Source organism: Ascidia mentula, chromosome 6, assembly GCF_947561715.1.
Source record: "Ascidia mentula chromosome 6, kaAscMent1.1, whole genome shotgun sequence".
In the NCBI taxonomy this organism is placed as follows: Eukaryota; Metazoa; Chordata; class Ascidiacea; order Phlebobranchia; family Ascidiidae; genus Ascidia; species Ascidia mentula.
The window spans coordinates 3677854-3701134 of record NC_138571.1 but is presented as its reverse complement, the minus strand read 5'-3'; the positions used below and the strand labels follow the sequence as shown (position 1 = coordinate 3701134).

The following is a 23281-nucleotide window of genomic DNA, read 5'->3' as shown; positions in this document are numbered from 1 at the left end:
CGTTAAAACAAACGTCCAGTCTTAGTTTTATTTGGGTTCATTTGAAACGTATGAAACCAACGCTTATATTACGTTAAAACAAACGTCCAGTCTTAGTTTTATATGGGTTCATTCAAAACGTATGAAACCAACGCTTATATTACGTTAAAGCAAACGTCCAATCTTAGTTCTAAACGAGTTCATTCAAAACGTATGAAACCAACGCTTATATTACGTTAAAGCAAACATCGAATCTTAGTTCTAAACGAGTTCATTCAAAACGTATGAAACCAACGCTTATATTTCGTTAAAGCAAACATCGAATTTTAGTTCTGAACGAGTTCATTCAAAACGTATGAAACCAACGTTTATACTACTTTAAAGCAAACATCGAATCTTAGTTCTAAAGGAGTTCATTCAAAACTTATGAAACCAACGCTTATATTACGTTAAAGCAAACATCGAATCTTAGTTATAAACGAGTTCATTCAAAACGTATGAAACCAACCTTTATATTACGTTAAAACAAACGTCCAGTCCTAGTTCTATATGGGTTCATTTGAAACGTATGAAACCAACGCTTATATTACGTCAAAACAAACGCCGAATCTTGGTTCTGGACGGGTTCATTTGAGAAGTATGAAATCTGTGTGCTGATTTTGTATCCATGAGGTTTTTAACCGACGTCGCGTATAACCCATGCTGCTACATTATAAAAAACGTTTAAATCACGCCACAGTCAAGTATTTTTAAACTTCGTCGTTTAACGTTGCAGTCACGTCATTTTTTACCTTCTTCGGAAATCCAACTAACGTCCATATTCTGCATCAAATTTTGCAACTTTTAATCGACATTTACTTGAAAATTTGTCAAGCATGTCACCAAATATCGACTCCAAGGCAACGTTGTGAAAGTCGAAATTACGTAGTGTGTTTGCTGGGAATTTGTTGCAGTTGTCTACATTCCGAGATTATTGATTATGACTTTCAGTCATTCGTGTACGTCTCAGATATTTCCCTTCATATTTCCCAAACTTCTCCGCTGGTGGCAAAATCCACCCGGCAGAATATTGTCTATTACACTAAATTCTGCTTTGATAAGATAGCGGAGTCCTGATGGTAACGTTGAACACCACGAACCTTTCTGCGCAATACATGCAATAAAGCGTGCAAGTCCCTCACTCACTATTTTGTTCCCTTGAAAACAAGCGCATTAATATACAAGTTAAGAATCAAATAAAGAAACCCTCAAAACCTCCACATGTTCGCTATACATACACTTGCAAAAATCTTTACTTGCCCGGTGTTGATACAGTTTGCTGCACTGCTTACACACAGATTGGTATCGTGCTGCCATGCGAACGTTGCTGTTATGCGTGACAGGAAATTATTGAACTAATTAAAACCATGAAAAGCACAAATCACATGATTGTATGAATTTCGATCTTTTAGTTTTTTATATTTCACGTTCGTTTGTGTCACGTTACTCTTTGCTCTCTTCATTATTTCACCATTAATTCACCTTCTTGGTGCAATGTATTTATGCCCATTTATATTTTAGTTTTTACTATTGTTTCCATCGCACCAGCAGCACGTTGATTTCTTATCGCAGCGCTCACTGCTTTTCCGCCTGCCTCTCACATTACATCGTTGGGCCAATGAACGACTCCAGTAAACGCCTTTCCTGTTTGGCTTTAGAGCCACACTGGTGATATAAACTGCACTGATGCTGGATTCAGGATACTTTTGTACTGTTGGTAACCATTGTTTGTTAGATTTTACATTTTATTTTCGAGTTTTATGCAAGTGTAGCAAAGTTAAACCGCGCTGCCTCCTGTAAACCTGGATATAAGCGTTGTTGCCAGATGCGAAAAGGTGTCCTTGTCATTATTCGTTTGCACTAGAGCAATTTAACTGTATTTTTTCCACCAAATTTTTGTTGTATTTGTTTTCAGTCTGTCACACTTCATGAGAGCATTATTGGTTGCATTTACTCACGCCTTTCAGTTGCAATATGTTGGTTCAAACTTGTGGTAATTCAACACGTAGCAAAATATGATTTTTATCAATTTGCTGGGTAATATCAGACGAAAACGTCTTAAGTCTGTTTAGAGCATAACATGACTGAAACGGGAAAGTAGGCGCATGGATGTGACATGAGCGGCTTTCGCAAGTTTCTTAAAGGCTTGTGGTCATTGTTAGAAATAGCGTCACGCATCACAGCCCAAGCCAGTTCGGAAGTGATTGGGATTTGGGTGAACTGGTGTCAGAAGGTTCGAGAGCTCGTATATTAGAAAATCGATGGGTTTGAGTATGGTTTGCGAGTAATTGATGGAAAGAATTATATAGATCTGCTCACATTTCATACATATTCCATAATAAGTTTTCTAAATTATAGATGTATTGTGGTGGGTAAATTCTGACAACATGGTCTGTAGACAACCAGACATCAAACTGTCTGCAAACTGTGTGAACAAAGGAATAAAGATGCATTAGGAAGCAAACAAAGGATTTTAAAGCGTGTATTCACTTATTGATTGACTTGTGTAATGTTTAGTTGTTCCAAGTATAGCATTAGATCCAAGAACGCTAATCGACAAAGAGCGTATTGAACAAAAGCAACGTAATTTAGAATTGAACAATGTAACAAAATTTAGTATTGAACAAAGTAACGTAATTTAGTATTGAACAAAGTAACGAAATTTAGTATTGAACAAAGTAACGTAATTTAGTATTGAACAAAGCAACGAAAATAAAACAGAAGATCAAATGATGTGAAACTAACCATGTGAACAAAGAACCAATTTCCAGAGATGGTTGTCGACTGTGCATTTAACCGTGATGACAGGGTGGTTCCACTAATCTCAGGGTGCGTGTATAATCTCTCAAAGATAAGTGAAAACAAATGATGACGCCCTTGCTCATTATCCTCTTATGAGAGGGCTTTCGTCGTATGATTGCTTTGTTTACGTCTACTCGCCTCTGTCTGCCTGTCGACAGGATCAGAATATAACTCTCCACGAGTATTTTAACACATGTGTTACATCAATTATGTGTCTATCCTGTACGAGTTTTTCTGTGCCATATGATAACCAGTTAGACTCTGAAGCGTGCACTTGTCAGTTTTCTTTGCAACATGCGTTATTCTGTGGCTTTTTATCTCCCGGCGGTTTTAAAGCATTTTTTTGCATATGTTACATCAGTAGGGCTTTTCTCCCATGTGAATTCTAACATGATCGGTTAGAATTTTACTAGAACAACTTTGTGTCCACGCTTCTGGTTTTAGAAAACATGTTTCGCTTTTTATTAAAGCATCTTCTTGAATTGATGGTTAACTTGTGTCACGTGAAAGAAGTGCTGCTGGTTAGGGAGATTTCATGAAGTAAAAACATTTTATTGCTACATGATCGGTTAGATGTACTTGTGGGGTTCTCTCCAGTATGAATTCGAATGTGATTGGTTAGACTGCAACTCACGCTGAACCCTTTCGAATCAATTGTGCATTTGTATGGTTTTTCTCCGGTATGAGTTCGTCGGTGCATTTTTAATTCCTTTGCAGATTTGTTTTTTTCGCAAATGTCACACTTAAAAGGCGTCTCTCCTGTGTGTATTCGAACGTGGCTACTGAACACAAAGTGAACTTGACAGTTTCTCTGCACTATGCGTTTTTCTGTGCTTTTTTAAATCCCCTGTTGTTTTGAAGCATTTTTCGCACATGTCACATCTATAAGGATTTTCTCCAGTGTGAATTCTAACATGTGCGGTTAGATGTGATGACATGCGGAATGCTTTCGAACAACATCTGCATTTGTAGGGTTTCTCTTCAGTATGAGTTCGAACGTGTGTGTTTAGACTAGAACTTTCGCGGAACTCTTTTGAACAAATTGTGCATTTGTATGGTTTCTCTCCAGTATGAGTTCGTCTGTGCCTTGTCATATAATTTGCAGATTTGAAGAATTTTTCGCAAATTTCACATTTGAAGGGTTTCTCTCCAGTATGAATTCGAACGTGTCTCTTTAAATTGTCTTTACTTGCGAATGATTTGAAACAAAATTTGCACTCGAAAGGTTTCTCTCCAGTGTGTATTCGAACGTGTCTTCTTAGATTGCTCGAGTGGCTGAAATCTTTTGAACACAAAGTGCACTTGAAAGGCTTTTCCCCGGTGTGAATTCGAACATGATCGGTTAGGTGATTTTTTTCGCTGAATGCTTTCAAGCAAAATGTGCACTTGTAAGGTTTCTCTCCGGTATGAGTTCGGACGTGTTGGTTTAGACTGCCACTAGAGCAGAAGCTTTTTGAACAAATTGTGCACTTGTATGGTTTCTCTCCAGTATGAATTCGTCTGTGCATTTGAAGTTCTCCTGCGCCTTTGAAGCACTTTTCGCAAATTTCACATCTGAAAGGCTTTTCTCCAGTATGTATTCGAACGTGTGTGACTAAATTTCCTTTTAAGGTAAAATATTTTGAACAAATTGTGCACTTGTATGGTTTCTCTCCAGTATGAATTCGAACGTGTACTTTAAGATCGCTACTAGACCTGAAGCTTTTTGAACAAATCGTGCACTTGTATGGTTTCTCCCCTGTATGAATTCGCCTGTGCATTTGGATTTCTGTTGAGGTTTTAAAGCACTTTTCGCAAATTTCACATCTGAAAGGCTGTTCTCCGGTATGTATTCGAACGTGTTCGACTAAATTGCCTTTTAAGGTAAACAATTTTGAACAAAATGAGCATTTGAAAGATTTCTCTTTTTTCTGCTTCCGTTCCACTGTGTCTTGATTCTTTCCCATGACAACAATTTTGTTTTAATAATTCAATACCAAAGTTGCAAGCGTGTCTAAAAAGCGATGTAATGCATGGTGTAAAATAATTTTAAATCATTACGTTAAACCATATATAAAAAAAGATGTTAGAGCGTTGTTAAAGTTGAAATACAGTAAAGTCTTCATTAAAACCCTGTTTTGTTGCCACTCACAAAAAAAAATATTATAAGCCTCCTCTGCAAAGTGGATATTTTAATTAAACATTTGAACAAAAAACAGGTATCTAACAAACTAAACTTAGCATTGGCAGATTTACAGGCAAATAAAGAATGTCAAAATAATCAAACTCAAGAAGATTCAAAACCAGTTACAAACATGTGCAAATAAAGAAAAACAAAATACCAAACGACAACAATTGGAATGGCTGTCGATTCTGATAGGAACAGTATGCAAGACGCAATTGTCTAGACTCTAGAGTTTAAACACATTCCTGACATTGTTTTCTCTGTTGCAAAAATAAGCGGGAGTGATCATAAACAAAAGTTATATCAGTATATCCGACACACTACCAAAGTAAGAGCACAATAATCAGAAATCACCAACTTTATCAGCAAAGTTCACACCAAGAATCGGGCAAAGCTACAAAGGCAACAGTTAGGCATAAAGCCATAAAAAACACAACGAAATTCTATTTGACTAATTCGTTAGACATAAGGTCACACATGAATTCTAACTTTCGTGTTTCCTGACAAAATTTTAAATGCAAACCTTATACAAAGTTACTTTGCCGTTTATTATATTAAGGATACGTGAATATATTTGGTAAATAAACTGATTACAAGCAGAGCATGGTTAAATTAGACGTAGACTGAGTTAGAATGAGTCAGACGAGGAAGCATGCACATAAATACACAAGATAAAGGTCAATTCTAAGTTACCACAACGATAGAAAGTAGGTTCGAAATTACCACGACGAAAGCTATTATCTTATCTGACGGACAGCAGCCCATCTCTTCACAAAACAAGTAGTTGAAAACCAAACCAGAACAAGTGATGCATTACAACAATTACGTGAGAAGCGAACCCTCTGCAAACAATGACGGTTCGCGTAGAGATCGCGAGCGAGCAGAATGGTCAGTTAATAACCGCATGTCACTCAAACAAAACAACGAACATCGTGTTCGAATAGCGTGCTAGATGTAAAAATAACCCAATTCTACCACAAATTAAGATATGAGGTCACCAATGAATGCGCATCCCTATCGACCGCAGTACAATCCGAATTTGAGAGCTCCCGAATGACGAAATTGGGCTATTTGTGATCAATGTTCATGATATGTATATAACAGTCCAATGTCCATGTTATGTAAACATGTTATGTAAACGTAACACCCAAGAACCGAAACATGTTTGCAAATATAATTATTTTATGCAGGAATTTGTTATGCAACAGACAGACTAAAAAGAAATTTGTTACAACCCCTTAATCCAAAAAGTTTGCTTCATAATCTGGCCATGCTAGAAGCCTTTACTAATGCATGCAGTACACTACTTCATATAATTGAAATTTCTAAAAAAAATTACATAAAACACAGCAACCAACAACATACTTTTTATTATCTGAACAACAAAACCACAACATTTATATTCTTAGAGACTTTAACATAGACATTTAAAAACACCACACATACAGGAATACAAACTAATGATAGGGCCTGAACACCAAAATTGTAATAGATAAAGCATCCCACAAAAACTATTACAGAGACAATTCATTACAGATCATATTTTCACAAAAATTTTTCAAATGCCATTCCATGTGGTTCACTAAATTCAACATATCAGACCATTTGCCATAGCTCACAAGCTGAAACCCAAAATTATAGAATAGCTATACTTATTAAAAATACTTTTTGACACAGAAATTTGACACAGAATGACTTTCCATTGAAAACAGAACCAGCATCATTTAAATCAAACTAGATATACAAGATTAATTTGCAACCTTTATCTAAATTTTCCAAAACATTGTAGAAGAGTATACTCCATATATACAGTCCAACACAGAAGGTGCACGACATAGGTTTGGATCACCAAGGCATCCTAAACAACAATGAAAGACAAAAACAAACAAGAACAAAAACAGAAAACTTATTCAACAAGAAAATCTTATGATTAACTTAAACCATAATCAAATAAACAAAATTAGTTATTAGAGCAGCCAAGCAAAATCATTACAAAAACTTATTCAATGTCAATAAGGCAAATCCAAAGCAAACTTATCAACAAAATAATCACAAGTAACACCACAAAGAAAACACCCATATCACAACTTGACAAACCAAATAGCACAGCTAAAGATCCAACGCTCATTGCAAGCAAAATTAACATCTTTTTCATCAACATGGAAAAAATAAAGTGATAAAGTACTACTTGTTCTATAATCTGCCACACAACCAATAGACTACCACACAAACAGTCCATCAGCATCCTTCTTTTTCTGCACTGTGGAAATACATCAAATTTTTAACACCATTGCACAATTAGATATATATACATATATATAAACTAACAGATCCATATGACATTTTTATTAAACTAGTCTAATTAGCAACCTCAATTGTTACACTAATCATTTGACTATTGCTAAATTGAGGCATTAAAACTGCAACCTATCCCAAATGTTTAAAAATATCAAAAGTAATACCAATATTTGAGCGGAACTCTGAAAATTGTCACCAATTTTCAAAATAGATTCAGACCTGAACATTCTACTGACTTAGTCAAAGAACAAATCTATGATCACATGCTGTATTTCATGACCTTCACAAAGCACAGTCAACCATGACCTCATGCTATAAAAACTAGAATTTCATAGTTAAGGTGGTAACACAAAAACCTTCCTTAAGAGCTACCTTACAGGCCGACAGCAATACAGAAAAATGGCCAAATCACACTCAAATGTTTCATATGTGGTTTGTAGCTGGTAATCAATCATACATCCTGTGACAGTTATGCAGATTTGTGCACTGCGCTTAATAACCAATAGTACTTTTAACACCCACACCTGGCAAATACATGTAAAAACCCAAAATTCATAACTATTTAATGCATAACAACTTGGAATGATGCACACAAATGCAAAAAACACTGTTTGTCATTAGCCCTGAAGAATTTTTTACACCGGTTGCTGATGTCCATGCCCGGGCGTCGAATAGTGCCTTTTTCACCACGCGTCAACGAAATTGGGCAAAAAAAACTAATTGCAAAGACGTTCATATATGGAACAACATTCCAGAAAACATAAAAAAGCACTGCACTCATTCCTACTTGATTCATATGCACTTAACGTAACTAGAGTTAACAACACGTGGGCTAATGTAAACGCCTCAAGGATCGTTATGGTTCAATGACTTTGGTCATTTCGCAAAATTTTTTTTTCAACGAATTTAATTTCACGCACGGATGAACACAGCTTCAAATGGTATATCAAAAACAAAACTGAAAAATTTTTGGTGTTTTAACTCATACCACGTTCACCTGCATGCTCCAGGCAAGCTCTGTGCAAAATTAAAAATATCTTACTGCCCGGAAAGGTTTTAATGTTCCCACGTACACCAGACCTTGTTGTCACTCTATATCAGTGTTTCTCAAACTTTTTCCAATCACGTACCGCTCATTTGTTTTTTAATACACTGCGTACCACCGTATTACTATACCATAACTGTTATGACATAACACCAATCAATAACAATTTAGCCAATATCACCAGTTGCTTGGATTTCTTTATTGTGCAGTTGTGACACAATATCAACGAGAAATTGTTGCACAGTTGAATACACGATGTCAGAATTACTTCAACAGTGCAACAATTTCACGTTGATACTATTGCTTCCCAAATGCACAATAAAGAAAACCGACATCATGTATTTGCAGCGGTTTTGGCTTCAATTTAACCAACAAATTAACTCGTTTTTTTGATTGTTGTTTTCAGTACCTTCAGCATTGGCGATGAAGGAAGTTCTTACACAATTACTATATCCGGATATTCGGGGAATATATCAGATTCAATGAATGATGGGACGTACAGTCTAAACGGGATGGGATTTACAACTCGGAACAGAGACAATGATGCGTGAGTAGTAATGATACAACATGTCTGATTATATTTCTGTTTTACTGACGATGAAAAAGTTGTATTGGAAAAGTTAAAATGCATTTCCTCAAACAGTTGATTTTCGTTGATTAAGTTAACCCCCTACCATAAATCAGCATCTGTAACAATCAATTGCTCTAAAACAGGGGGTTGCGTTAAAGTTTTAGTTATACACAAGTTTTAACTGAGTTTAAATAAGTTGTAACACAGTGTTATTGAAAAGCGACTTCTTTATAATTGTAGGTATCCAGTTAATTGTGCTGTGATTTACGGTGGAGCTTGGTGGCATCGTAGGTGTTCATATGCCATTCTCAATGGTCCGTGGTCGAGAACTTCTAGTGGTCACAACACTATGAGTTGGTACTGGTGGAAGAGATCATGGAGCGGAATAATGAGCTCTAAGATGAAAGTGAAATGCGAATGAACGTTGAGAAAGTTTAAAGTGACGAAAGTAACCTTATATCGTTAGTTGCCATGGCAAAATTTGGAAACATTGACAGAATATAAAAGTAAATTTAGCGTTTTTTGAAAAGAATTGACGTCGCAAATCTCTAAAGAATATTTACATCGAATATAATTCGACTATTTTCGGTGTTATAGCAAAAGCTACACATTTTTGTATGTTAGTTGTTATCTTAGTAATTTTTCCCAAACATTTGAAAACATAAGATAAGTAAAGTGGAGCCAATAATATGAATTCTGTAGAATCACAATTGGCTCCACTTTGTTTATCTTATGATTATTGTGACACGGGGCCTGACGGCACTATTGGTTGAGCTTTGCTTGGCCGTAGTGTTTCCACCATGTTTTCTCCGTAAGGTTCCACCTAGTTTGGTGCCCAACGGATGACGGTGATTGTATAGTCACCACGAAGTGGAAGTCTTTGCTTGGCCGTTTGGTCAACAAAGTCGTCTGAAAGTCACACCAGCTGCACTAATGAGACCTTTTGGGTCGAAACAGTGGCCATCTGTCTGCAGATTACACTATTTGAGAACATGTTATATACGATATTTGTTTTGCAAATTATGTCAACATCTCAGTTGGTTATTACCAATATTTTCTGTTCTATCATCCCTTGCATCTCATGTCGTTGTTGTAATATCTCAAGTAACTGTTTACAATCTTAATATTATAACCCATGAGCGTTTGTTAATATAAGCATTAATTCATCAGGTTTGACTATTTATTTCTGATTTCAGAACGTCAGTAAATTTGATTATTTTCTAATAGACTGCAAAAGACTCCATAGATGCAAGCCAATTTTCCACAAATATTTACAGAAATGCGTGGATATCGCGTACAGGATGTGGCAAACATTAAAAAATAATGCGGTGCGAAAATAAATACAAACCGGGGGTAAAACGTGATTGCAGGAAATCCATGAGAGTAAACATAATGCTGTGTGTTGTGTGCATGTGTGATAAATTGTGCTTTGAATAAACAACAATGAGGAAGAAAGCATAAGGTAAAGCCAAAATGACACGTTTAATTTTCGTCACATTCCCCCAAACCCAAAGACTTTGTTTCTGTTGCTGAATAAAACTTCGTTTGCCCGCGTTCCCGCGCCGGCCTGCTTGGTCCAACGAGTCGTCCAATTCGCGGGACGCTGACTCGGTTCGCAAGTTTTCACTAAAAGGAACATAAACGTGGCCATATGCAGGTAGGTCGACTCTTCCGACATCATCTATTCGATCGCACACTTTCGTCGACTTAAGGCATTCGTAGTGGGCGTTATCCGAATGAAGTAAACCATTTGCTTTTTACTAGCCGTGTCCTCGATTATGTAATTGTCGGGGTCAACCACTTCGACAACGCGATAGGGTCCTTTGAAAGATAGCTGCAGCTTTTTGCATTTTCCCACCGGGACTGCTGTGTTTTTGATGAAATACGTAATCACTGACTGCATATGATGTCCTGCGTTGTTGCCGATCGTATACCGACATCTCATCCGTTGGCGCTGGAGTCGGAAACTTTCCCGCACCGCTTCCTAACTAAATTCAAAATGCTGTGAGCTAAAGTAGTAAGATCACGCAAATATTATCAATAAACCTCCGGGTTATTGTCGCCTGTTTTTCCCAATCGATTGAAAAACGAGATATTATAATGTCAAAGTGAAGAAAGACTGAAGCTACTGCTCGTTATGCCTTGTAAATACAGTAATTTTGGTTGTCTCTATTACAACAACTTTAACATGTCTTGTTAATAACGTGCTTGTTAGGAGCCTTGTTCAATTTGGTAACAAACACTTGTTATAATTGTGTTCTAGAATTTCCAATCCTTTGTTTATCTAATCAATAATTTTATTATTGAATTAAGTACTTGCATAACAAGGTTAACAGGAACAACCGTTCATATGATTGGAAGTGTTTAATTCAAACTAGGTAAAACTACTGCTGACGATGCGATCACTTAACACAGAATATGAAAGGTTTTTCTCCTGTATGGATTCAAGCGTGTGTGTTAAGAATACTTTTGTACAAAACGACTCAACGACTTTTCTTTTGTTGGTATTTTTTTTTTCATGACAAACAACTTGTTGCAGTTGTCGACATTCCGATATTAACGATTATGATTTTCTGTCATTCGTGCACGTCTCAGATATTTCCCTTGAAATTTCCCAAACTTTTCCGCTGGTGGCAGAATCCATCCGGTAGAATATTGTCTATTACACTAAATTTTACTTTGATAAGTTTGCGGAGTCCTAATGGTAACGTCGATCACCACGAACCACAATACATGCAAAAACGGGTAAGTTACTTACACACTATTTTGTTCCCTTGAAAATAAGCGCATTAATATACATGTTAATAATCAAATAAAGAAACACCCGAAACCTCCACATGTTCGCTATACATACACTTGCAAAAATCTTTACTTGCCCGATGTTCAGACAGTTTGCTGCACTGCTTACACACATATTGGTATCGTGTTGCCATGCGAACGTTGCTGTTATGCGAGACAGGAAATTATTGAACTAATTAAAACCACAAATCACATGATTGTATGAATTTCGTTCGTTTTTATATTTCACGTTCATTTGTGTCACGTTACTTTTTACTCCCTTCAATACCATTAATTCACCTTCTTGGTGCAATGTATTTATGCCAAATTGTATTTTAGTTTTTATTATTATTTCCATCGCACTAGCGCACGTTGATTTCTTATCGCAGCGCTCACTGCTTTTCCGCCTGCCACTCACATTACATCGTTGGGCCAATGAACGGTTCCAGTAAACGCCTCTCTTGTTTGGTTTTAGAGCCACACTGGTGATATAAACTGCATTGATGCAGGATTCAGGATACTTTTGTACTGTTTGTAACCATTGTTTGTTAGATTTTACAGTTTATTTTCTTGTTTTATGCAAGTATAGCAAAGTTAAACCGCGCTGCGTCCTGTAAACCTGGATATAAGCGTTGTTGCAAGATGCGAAAGTGTGCCCTTGTCATCATTCGTTTGCACTAGAGCAACTTAACTGTATTTTTTTCCACCAAACTTTTGTTGTATTTTTTTCAGTCTGTCACACTTCATGAGAGCATTATTGGTTGTATTTACTCACGCCTTTCAGTTGCAATATGTTGGTTCAAACTTGTGGTAATTAACACGAAGCAAAATTTGATTTTTATCAATTTGCTGGATAATATCAGACGAAAAAGTATTAAGTCTGTTTAGAGCATAACATGACTGAAACGAGAAAGTAGGCGCATGGATGTGACATGAGCATCTTTCGCAAGTTTCTTAAAGGCTTGTGGTCATTGTTAAAAATAGCGTCACGCATCACAGCCCAAGCTAGTTCGGAAGTGATTGGGATTTGGGTGAACTGGTGTCAGAAGGTTCGAAAGCTCGTATATTAGAAAATCGATTGTGTTTGAATTGTATATGGTTTGCGAGTAATTGATGGAAAGAATTATATAGACCAGGTCACATTTCATACATAATCCATAATAAGTTTTCAAACTTATGGATGTATTGTGGTCAGTATATTCTGGAAGCATGGTCTGTGGACATCCAGGCGTCAAACTGTGTGAAAACGGTGCAGCAAACTGTGTGAACAAAGGAAAAGAAATGCAGTAAGAGGCAAACAGAGTTTTTTCGGGGGTTTATTCACTGATTGATTGACTTGTGTAATGTTTAGTTGTTTCAGAAAAACCTCACAGATGTAAGATTTGCGAAAAATGCTTTAAGGCTGCTTGAGAATTCACACTAGAGAGAAGCAATTCAAATGTATATTTTGTACGAACGAGTACACACTTATAAGCCATTTAAACAAACACGTCCGAACTCACAGAGAAGAGAAACCTCACAGATGTAAGATTTGCGAAAAGTGCTATAAAAGTGCACAGGAATTAAAAGTCCACAGTCGCACTCATACTGGAGAAAAGCCATTCAAATGTACACTTTGTTCGAAAGCCTTCACCCAAAGCAGCAATTTAAGATCACACGTTCGAAGTCACACTGGAGAGAAGCCATTTAAATGCACATTTTGTTCCAAAATGTTCACCAAAAAAAGCAACTTAAGCACACACTTGTGAATTCACAGAGGAGAGAAGCCTCACAGATGTGAAATTTGCGATAAATGTTTTGGAACCGCAAGGCAAGTCGGAATCCACATGCGAACACACACTGGAGAAAGACCTTTCAAGTGTGTTTCGCTTCAAAGTTACTTTAAATGTACATGTTCTTAGTCATGCTGTAGAGGAACAGTTTAAGTGCAACATATGTAAAAAAACTTTTTCCACTTGGAGCAATCTAACAACACATTCTTCAAATGCACACTGGAGAGAAGCCATTCGAATGCAAAACTTGTTCAAGAGCGTTCAAACAGAAATACAATTTAAAGGCGCACGTTCGAAATCACTCAGGGAAGAAGCCTTTTTGTTGCGATATTTGTGAAAAATTGTTTGCAATCCTTTCTCACGTCCAAATCCACAGACGAACCCATACTAGAGAGAAACCGTACAAGTGCACGATATGTTCAAAAGGATTCACGCAGAACAGCGGTGTACGGAGACATGCTCGAACACGCACTGGAGAGAAACCTTTCCGGTGCGAGAAACTGTTTACTACTGCGTATTGTATAAAACTCCACCGATCAAATCATATTACAAAGAGACTTCCGAGACCTTATCAGTGTAACAAAGCCTGTGGAAATTCTGGCGATTGAACTAAGACCATTTAACTCCACAACGGATGAAAACATTACAAGTGTATTCTTTGTTCCAACAGATTTGGTGATGTTCACTGTTGACGAAGAAATATTGTAATCCTCTCAATATTGGATGACATTAGTATTGCTAAATTTTCTTATATTTAGTTCTAAAATCTTTGGTTGTTCAGAAATACTTTTTAATTTTAGGTGCTATTGATTATTTGAATCATACCGACGCACAAAGATGACAAAACCACTATGTTTTCGTTATTTCGGGGTTTTTGTTCCGCGAATGTGTAAATACATACGTGAAAAATGCAATCCGAAAGTTTAGTAAAACATTTTTTTGACTGAAATATTTGTTACAATGAGTGTAGAAAAAAGCTGTTGACATAACGCGCCTAAATTGATAATTTAGTCAAAACTACAGGAAACTGTTTGCAGTGAATGAAATCTGAATCTTGACAACAAAGGTAACCAGTCCGTTGTGAGTTCATCCTTCCCTCGAATGCAATTACCTTATATAGCGTAAGATTAGTCAAAAATTATAAAACTTGCCAGTTATGTTGCACTGATGAGACCTACCAGGTTGTGTCTATTGCGTGAAATCAATGGTTTGTCTCCAGTGTGGTTGCACCTAGTTTTTTCGCCTTTGACGTCACCAGAAACGTCATTGTTGCGTCTGTCATTGAAATAGTAACAGTAAAGTTTCCTGAAACATGATTGGCAGTATTGCCCTCCTTTGTAGGTCCTTACATGGCGATCTCAACCCACATCGAGATCACTATGGTTTGCAGGCGGTACCTCCACCAAGCAGGTTGGGTATTTTGTGGCCAAGATACAAGTGAAACCGCACAAGCTAAGTCGTTAGAGCGTTGGACCTGATTAGGCCAGGGTTATAAATTCAAACCTTACCCGAAGCTTGTTTTTTCAGATCTTGCTCCGACTTGTCGGGAAAAAAATTCTAATCTGGCTAGGCTGCATATTCCAATATTTCTCACATTATTACGTCTATAATACACAAGATACATGACGGTGCATTCAAAAATAATGGTAAAACTTTTCCCTAATCTCAACTTTAATTGCATTTCTTGCACTAAAAAAAGTGTTCAAAAAAGTAGAAGTACTTAGTGCTCCTCGTTCCTTTGTTCACACAGTTTTCTGCACAACAATTACATAGGTTGGTTTCTTGTTGGCCACAATTCTAAGCATTCGCGTAAACGATTGATTTTGGTTTTGTATGACTTCTCATTATCCCTTGCGACGTTTCCCCCAACAAAATTTACGAGCAGTGATATAAACTATAAACTACACTGATGCTGGATTCAGTAGACTTTTGTACTGTTGTTAAACGTTAATCATTCTTTGTTAGATTTTACAGTTTATTTTCTTGTTTTATGCAAGTATAGCAAAGTTAAACCGCGCTGCGTCCTGTAAACCTGGACATAAGCGTTGTTGCCAGATGAGAACGTGTGCCTTTGTTATTAACCGTTTGCACTAGAGCAACTTAACTGTATTTTGTTCGCCAAACTTTTTTTGTATTTGTTTTCAGTCTGTCACACTTCATGACAGCATTATTCGTTGTATTTACTCATGCGTTAACAGTTGAATAATGTTGATTCAAACTTGTGGCAATTCAACACAAAGCAAAATATGCTTTTTATCAATTTGCTGGGTTATATTAGACGAAAACGTCTTAAGTCTGATAATTCTAAAGCATAACATGACTGAAACGTGAGAAAGTAGGCATATGGATGTGACATGAGCGTCAAGGACGGCTTGGAGGCAGTTTTTTTCCGTCATTGTTAGAAGCGTCACGCATCACAGCCCAAGCAAGTTCGGAAGTGATTGGGATTTGGGTGAACTGGTGTCAGTAAGTTCGAAAGCTGGTATGTTGTGTTTGAGTTGTATATGGTTTGCTAGTAATTGATTTGATGGAAAGAATTATATAGATCTGCTCACGTTTCATACATAATCCATAATAAGTTTTCTAAATTATGGATGTATTGTGATGGGTAAATTCTGACAACATGGACTGTGGACAACCAGACATCAAACTGTATGAAAACGGTGCTGCAAACTGTGTCAACAAAGGAACAGAGATGCATTACGAAGCAAACAGAGGATTTTAAAGCGTTTATTATTGATTGACTTGTGTAATGTTTAGTTGTTTCCAGTATAGCATTAACTCAAAGAAAAATCGGCAAAAGGCATATGGAACAAAGTAACGAAATTTAGTATTGAACAAAAACAACGTAATTTAGTATTGAACAAAGTAACGAAATTTAGTATTGAACAAAAACAACGAAATTTAGTATTGAACAAAAGCAACGTAATTTAGTATTGAACAAAGTAACGAAATTTAGTATTGAACGAAAACAACGTAATTTAGTATTGAACAAAGTAACGAAATTTAGTATTGAACAAAAGCAACGTAATTTAGCATTGAACAAAGTAAATGAATTTAGTATTGAACAAAGCAACGAAAATCAAGCAGATAATCAAATGATGTGAAACTAACCATGTGAACAAAGAACCAATTTCCAGAGATGGTTGTCGACTGTGCATTTAACCGTGATGACAGGGTAGTTCCACTAATCTCAGGGTGCGTGTATAATCTCTCAAAGATAAGTGAAAACAAATGATGACGCCCTTGCTCATTATCCTCTTATGAGAGGGCTTTCATAATGTGATTGCTTTGTTTACGTCTTCTCGCCTCTGTCTGCCTGTCGACAGGATCAGAATATAACTCTCCACGAGTATTTTAAAACATGTGTTACATCAAATATGTGTCTATCCTGTACGAGTTTTTCTGTGCCATATGATTACCAGTTAGACTCTGAAGCGTGCACTTGTCAGTTTTCTTTGCAACATGCGTTATTCTGTGGCTCTTAATCTCCCAGCGGTTTTAAAGCATTTTTTGCATATGTTTCATCAGTAAGGCTTTTCTCCCATGTGAATTCTAACATGATCGGTTAGATGTACTTGTGGGGTTTCTCTCCAGTATGAATTCGAATGTGATTGGTTAGATTGCAACTCACGCTGAACCCTTTCGAACCAATTGTGCATTTGTATGGTTTTTCTCCGGTATGAGTTCGTCGGTGCATTTTTAATTCCTTTGCAGATTTGAAAAGTTTTTCGCAAATGTCACACTTAAAAGGCTTCTCTCCTGTGTGTATTCGAACGTGGCTACTAAACACATAGTGAACTTGGCAGTTTCTCTGCACTATGCGTTTTTCTGTGTTTTTTTTAAATCCCCTGTTGTTTTGAAGCATTTTTCGCACATGTCACATCTGTAAGGCTTTTCTCCAGTGTGTATTCCAACATGTGCGGTTAGATGTGATGACATGCGGAATGCTTGCGAACAACATCTGCATTTGTAGGGTTTCTCTTCAGTATGAGTTCTAACGTGTATGTTTAGACTAGAACTTTCGCGGAACTCTTTTGAACAAATTTCACATTTGAAGGGTTTCTCTCCAGTATGAATTCGAACGTGTCTCTTTAAATAGTCTTTACTTGCGAATGATTTGAAACAAAATTTGCACTCGAAAGGTTTCTCTCCAGTGTGTATTCGAACGTGTCTTCTTAGATTGCTCGAGTTGCTGAAATCTTTTGAACACAACGTGCACTTGAAAGGTTTTTCTCCGGTATGAATTCGTTTGTGGAGTTTGACTTCACCTGGGGTTGTGAACATTTTTTCGCAAATTTCGCATCTGAAAGGCTTTTCTCCAGTATGTATTCGAACGTGTACTTTTAGATCGCCACTAGACCTGAAGCTTTTTGAACAAATCGTGCACTTGTATGGTTTCTCCCCTGTATGAATTCGCCTGTGCATTTGGATTTCTCCTGAAGTTTTGAAGCACTTTTCGCAAATTTCACATCTGAAAGGCTTTTCTCCAGTATGTATTCGAACGTGTACTTTTAGATCGCCACTAGACCTGAAGCTTTTTGAACAAATCGTGCACTTGTATGGTTTCTCCCCTGTATGAATTCGCCTGTGCATTTGGATTTCTCCTGCGGTTTTAAAGCACTTTTCGCAAATTTCACATCTGAAAGGCTTTTCTCCATTATGTATTCGAACGTGTTTGACTAAATTGCCTTTTAAGGTAAACAATTTTGAACAAAATGAACATTTGAAAGATTTGTCTTTTTTCTGTTTCTGTACCAGTGTGTCTTGATCCTTTTCCATGACGTCAATTTTATTTTAATAATTCAATGCCAAAGTTGCAAGCGTGTCTAAAAAGCGTTGTTAAGGTTGAAATACAGTAAATTCTTTATTAAAACCCTGTTATGTTGCCACTCAAAAAAAATATATTACAAGCCTCTTTTGCCAAAGCGGATATTTTAATTAAACATTTGAACAAAAAACAGGTATCTAACAAACTAAACTTGGCATTGGCAAATTTACAAGCAACTATAAAGAATGTCAAAATTTTATGTCACAATATTCTTAATCTGGCTATTTGTGATCAATGTTCATGATATGTGTAAATGTTCTATGTCCATAATACATAAGCATGTTTTTTTCGCATGCAAGAATTTGTTGCAGCAATACAACAGACAGACCAAAAAATAATTTGTTAATACCCATTAATGCAAGAAGTTTGCTTCATAATCTGGACATACTAGAAGCCTTTGCTAATACATGCAGTAAACTACTTCATGTAATTAAATTGTGTAAAACAAATTGCATCAAACACAGCAACCAGCACCTCTTAAAATAAATACTATTTCCTCAGAGAAAACTCCTCAACACATGCTGGAACTGTGGGCACACATATATATTAAAAGACTACTGGCTTATCATCAAAATGACTCACAATCTCAAACCCAAAACCATAGGATAAACCGTATTTACTAAAAATACTTTCAAATTTAACACAAAATTTCGATTGAAAACAGAACCAACATTATTGAAAACAATTTAGATATACAGAATTAATTTGCAACCTTTATCCATTTGTTTCAAAACACTTTTGAAGAGCAAACTCTATATATACAGTCCAATACAGAAGGTGCTTTGGATTACCAAAGGCATCCTAATAAACAATGAAAGTCAAAAACAAACAAGAACAAACACAGAAAACTTATTCAAAAAGAAAATATCGTGATCAACTTAAACAATATTCAAATAAACAAAATTAGTTGTTAGAGCAGCCAAGCAAAATCATTACAAAAACTTATTTAATGTTAACAAGGCAAATCCAAAGCAAACACGGAAACTTATCAACAAAATAACCACAAGTAACACCACAAACAAAACACCCACATCACAAATTTCGACACCAAAAAGCACAGTTAAAGATCCAACACACATTGCAAGCAAAATTAACATCTTTTTCACCAACAAGGGGAAAAAATATGGCACTACTTGTTCTACCATCTGCCACACAACCAATACACTACCTCACAAACAGTCCATCAGCATACCTTTTGTGCACTGCGCAAATATAATTTTTGCATTGCACAATTAGATATATATAAATTAACAGATTCATATGACATTCCTATCAAACTAGTCAAATTAACAACACCAGTTGTTACACCAATCATTTGCCTATTGCTAAATTGCTGTATTTAAGACTAATATCATTAATACCAATATTACTTAATATATAGGAAAAAACTGTATTATACATAAAAGAATGATGAACTACGAAAATTTGACATTGTCACCAATTTTCTAAATAGATTCAGGCCTAGACATTCTATTGACTTATCCAAAGCAAAATTCAATGATCACATATCTCGCCAATTTGTTAGACCAACAACAGAAAACATGTGCAATATTTCTTGACCTTCACAAAGCTCAGTCAACCATGACATCATGCTACAAAAACTAGAATTTTATAGTTGGGGTGGTAACACAAACACCTTCCTTAAGAGGTACCTCAAAGCCCGACAGCAATACACAAAAATTGCCAAATCTCACTCAAATGTTTCCCATGCGGTTTGTGGCGTACCTCAGAGATTACTTTTGGGACCCCTTTTCTTTCTTTTATATTTATGATTGATCTTATGGGCTTCTAGAATGGGATAGTGCTGGTAATCAATGCTACATGGTGAAGCAGTTATGCAGATTTGTGCACTGCGCTTAATAACCAATAGTACTTTTAGCCAAAGCTATGATTATCACCAAAGCTATGATTATCAACCAAAGTCCATAATTTGAAATACTTTAAGCCTAATATTTCAGTCACGAAAATCCTGCACCATCAACACCAAGCTTATCTCAAAAATAAATTGGCGTATGTAGGGGGTCCACCCTTTTATAAATGATTTTGTCCGCTTAAATAGCTTTTTAACGCTATGTTAATTAGTTTTTTGCCAAAACTAAGTTTCTGCGACATTCCCTTCATGCTTACCAACTATTGTACACTCTGATAGTTGTTTAGCGCCCAAGGCGCTGAAAACATAGATTGTGGCGACCGAACTGCAGTGTTCGCCTGTGCGTTGAAGCATGATATTGCCTTTTTTGGTGTCGCAGTTGCCACCTCTTATACTCGTATTTTTGTGTTGCTCGTTCTTCTGACTCTCGCAACAAACCATCAACCGCTTTAGGATTAACGTTTTGGTGATTTTTGAGAGAAATACTTGTATTTGGTTGTGAATGAGCCCAATTGCCAAGGAGAGGCTTTTCTTATAAAATGTTAAAACCAATTAAATCTGGCGTAAAGTGTATAGTTGTTACGTCACAAATAAATATTTGTCGTCGATTTAAATAGGGATAATATTTCGTTATTGCTTAGTGTTACTTTTGCATGTTCAAGTAACATGAACATTGGACATTTACACATATCATGTACATTGATCACAATTACGCAAATTACGTCTTTAAAGTTCGGGACCTCTCAAATTCGGACAGTACTGCAGTAAAATAGGATGCGCATTCGTTGGTGACGTCATCTCCTAATCTCTGGCAGAATTGTGCTTTTGCAAATCTCCCACCCTATTCTCACGCGATGTTCGTTGTTATGTTTGATTGACATGTGGCCAGTAACTGACCAGTCTTTGTTTGCAGAAGGTTCGCTTCTCACGTAATTGTTGTAATGCATCACTTGTTCTGGTTTGGTTTTCAAGTACTTGATTTGTGAAGAGATGGGATGCTGTCCATCAGATAACATAATAGCTTTTGTCGTGGTAACTTCGAACCGACTTTTTCGTTGTGGTGACTTTTATCGTAGTGTATATATGTGCATGCTTCCTTGACTAACTCAGTCACAGTCTCTGACTCAGTCTAACTCGGTCTACGTCTAATTCAACTATGTTTTGCTTGTAATCAGTTTACCTCATGATCTCGTAACTTGTAATTTCGATTCGATATACTCAACCAATATAATCGCGTATCCTTAATCTAATAGATGGTAAAGTAATTTTTTATCAGGTTTGCAATTAAAAGCAGGTCAGGAACACAACGGTTAGAACTCACGAGTGGCCTTATGTCAAATGATTTAGTCAAATAGGGTTTCGTTATCAAGGGTTAATTAATCTTGTTAACATCCAACGTTAAGTTAATAACATTTGGTATATAGGTCGCAACACTTAGATTTTGTGGTGTGTTTTTTTAGACACACTTGTGATTGTCTGTGCGAAATATTAAGTCTGTTCGACATCTCCTGCAGGGTGACGGAGAATTGTACACTTCGTGACATATTTACCGCCAACGGCGCTAAAACGCGCCATGCTATGTATACATTTTTTCTTATATTGCTATTCGACACCCTTATGGTTGATCGTACGTTATTTCAAGCTTTTTATAGGTTTGTTTTATTGAAAAATCAATGCGCACATGTATTTCTTCGTTGATATTGCGCCTTTCGTCGCCTGTCCGATGCCTATAGGAGAACCGCGTATGTGTGACGTCACAGATACACAATTTTGGGCGTGATTTGGGGAATCCTGTAATCAAAACTATTATAGTTTATCGACAATGTTTTGATAAAAAATACGCCTAGCCGTTCTCATGCGTTAGTTACCAAACTACGACATCGACACACACGATAATATTTCTCAAGATGTTCGTGACGCAATAAAAAATCAACGTCCCGTTCCTGCCCATGCAAGCCCAATTCATACTATAACTACTTTTGTGCACTGAATGTCATCATTTCTGTCACAATAAAACAACAAATGAAACGAACACATTCGTACTCTTTGAACAATGATTCCAATCTATACTGAACTTCGCTTATCGGCGTTGCAAGCAGTAAAAAAGTTTCGGTTTCGGCCCAATATGGCAAAAATATTCGACCGAAACCGAATAATTACAAAAACCTTACATTCGGTCGAATAAATTTGGCGAACCAAGCTTTCGGTGTATCCCTAATACTAACCACAAATATTTTCTTCCACGTGCATCAAAGGAATTGGGCATAAAATCGAATTACAAATGCGTACAAATTCCTGCTTGATTCATCTGCCAACTTAACGTAACTAGAGACAACAACACGTGGGCTATAAGTAAACACCGCAATGATCGTTATGGTTCAATCACTTTTATCATTTCGGCGAAATATTTTTTTTTTCAACGTTTATAATTTCACGCACCAATGAACTCAGATTCAAAAAAACAAAACTTATTTTTAAAAAATCAAAACTTATACCAAGTTTATCGGCATGCTCCAGGCAAGCTCTGTGCAAAATTTAAAAAATCAACGGCCCGTAATAGTTTCAAATGTTTGCTTGTACAAGAGACCTTGTCGCAAACAACTCGGTTTGTAACAAAATAAGTAAAATAAAAACAACAACTATTACGAATGTTTCAGGACTGCTCTAAAAATAACGGCAGTTGGCTGCTCAAATGACTTGGGTTTACTCGTACTTTCACTCAGAAATTAAAGTCTTAAGGTACCTGAAATAGCAAACACAAAAGTCGGCTCATATTATGCACAAACATTACTTCGTTCAATTTCCGTTCTTTATGAGGTTTTCATTACCATCATTCAAACACTCCCATTTCACCAAACATGTCGATGGGAAACAACTGCATTCCAATGATGAAAACTTCATTTCTTTATATACGCTTCAGCACCACGGACCCAAAATTTGGAATGCAATAACACAAAACTGCTAGAATTCTTCGAAGTAATGCAGTACAACCAATAAACTATGAACTGATGTTAGTAAACAATTCACATGTTCCTTATTCCCTAGTTTGTGCACTGGTACACTTTCCAAAATCAAGCACCACTAAATATCACGGAGATGAAATTCCGCTGTGGATAACGTGACTTCCCTCCG

The 23281-nt window shown here is 36.5% G+C and overlaps 1 protein-coding gene across 1 annotated transcript; it reads right to left on the bottom strand.

Annotated features, from left to right (window-relative positions):
* Window positions 1–3599: 3599 nt before the first annotated feature.
* On the bottom strand, window positions 3600–18044 carry LOC145906901 (uncharacterized). Its single transcript, XM_082994363.1, has 3 exons — window positions 17269–18044; window positions 17027–17233; window positions 3600–4626 (listed from the first exon to the last, which is right to left on the bottom strand). Exons 1-3 carry the CDS (start codon window positions 18042–18044, stop codon window positions 3600–3602), a joined length of 2010 nt encoding a protein of 669 aa, XP_082850489.1.
* Window positions 18045–23281: the final 5237 nt, after the last annotated feature.

Bases quoted from the DNA above. Each gene is read 5' to 3' on its own strand.
- LOC145906901 (XM_082994363.1), bottom strand. From the start codon at position 18,044: ATGCACAGGCGAATTCATACAGGGGAGAAACCATACAAGTGCACGATT. The intron at 17,234-17,268 runs GTGCAGAGAAAC...CTATGTGTTTAG, and splicing joins AAAACACAGAAAAACGCATA to TAGCCACGTTCGAATACACA. The intron at 4,627-17,026 runs GTACATCTAACC...ACAGCCTTTCAG, and splicing joins ACTGGAGAGAAACCCCACAA to ATGTGAAATTTGCGAAAAGT.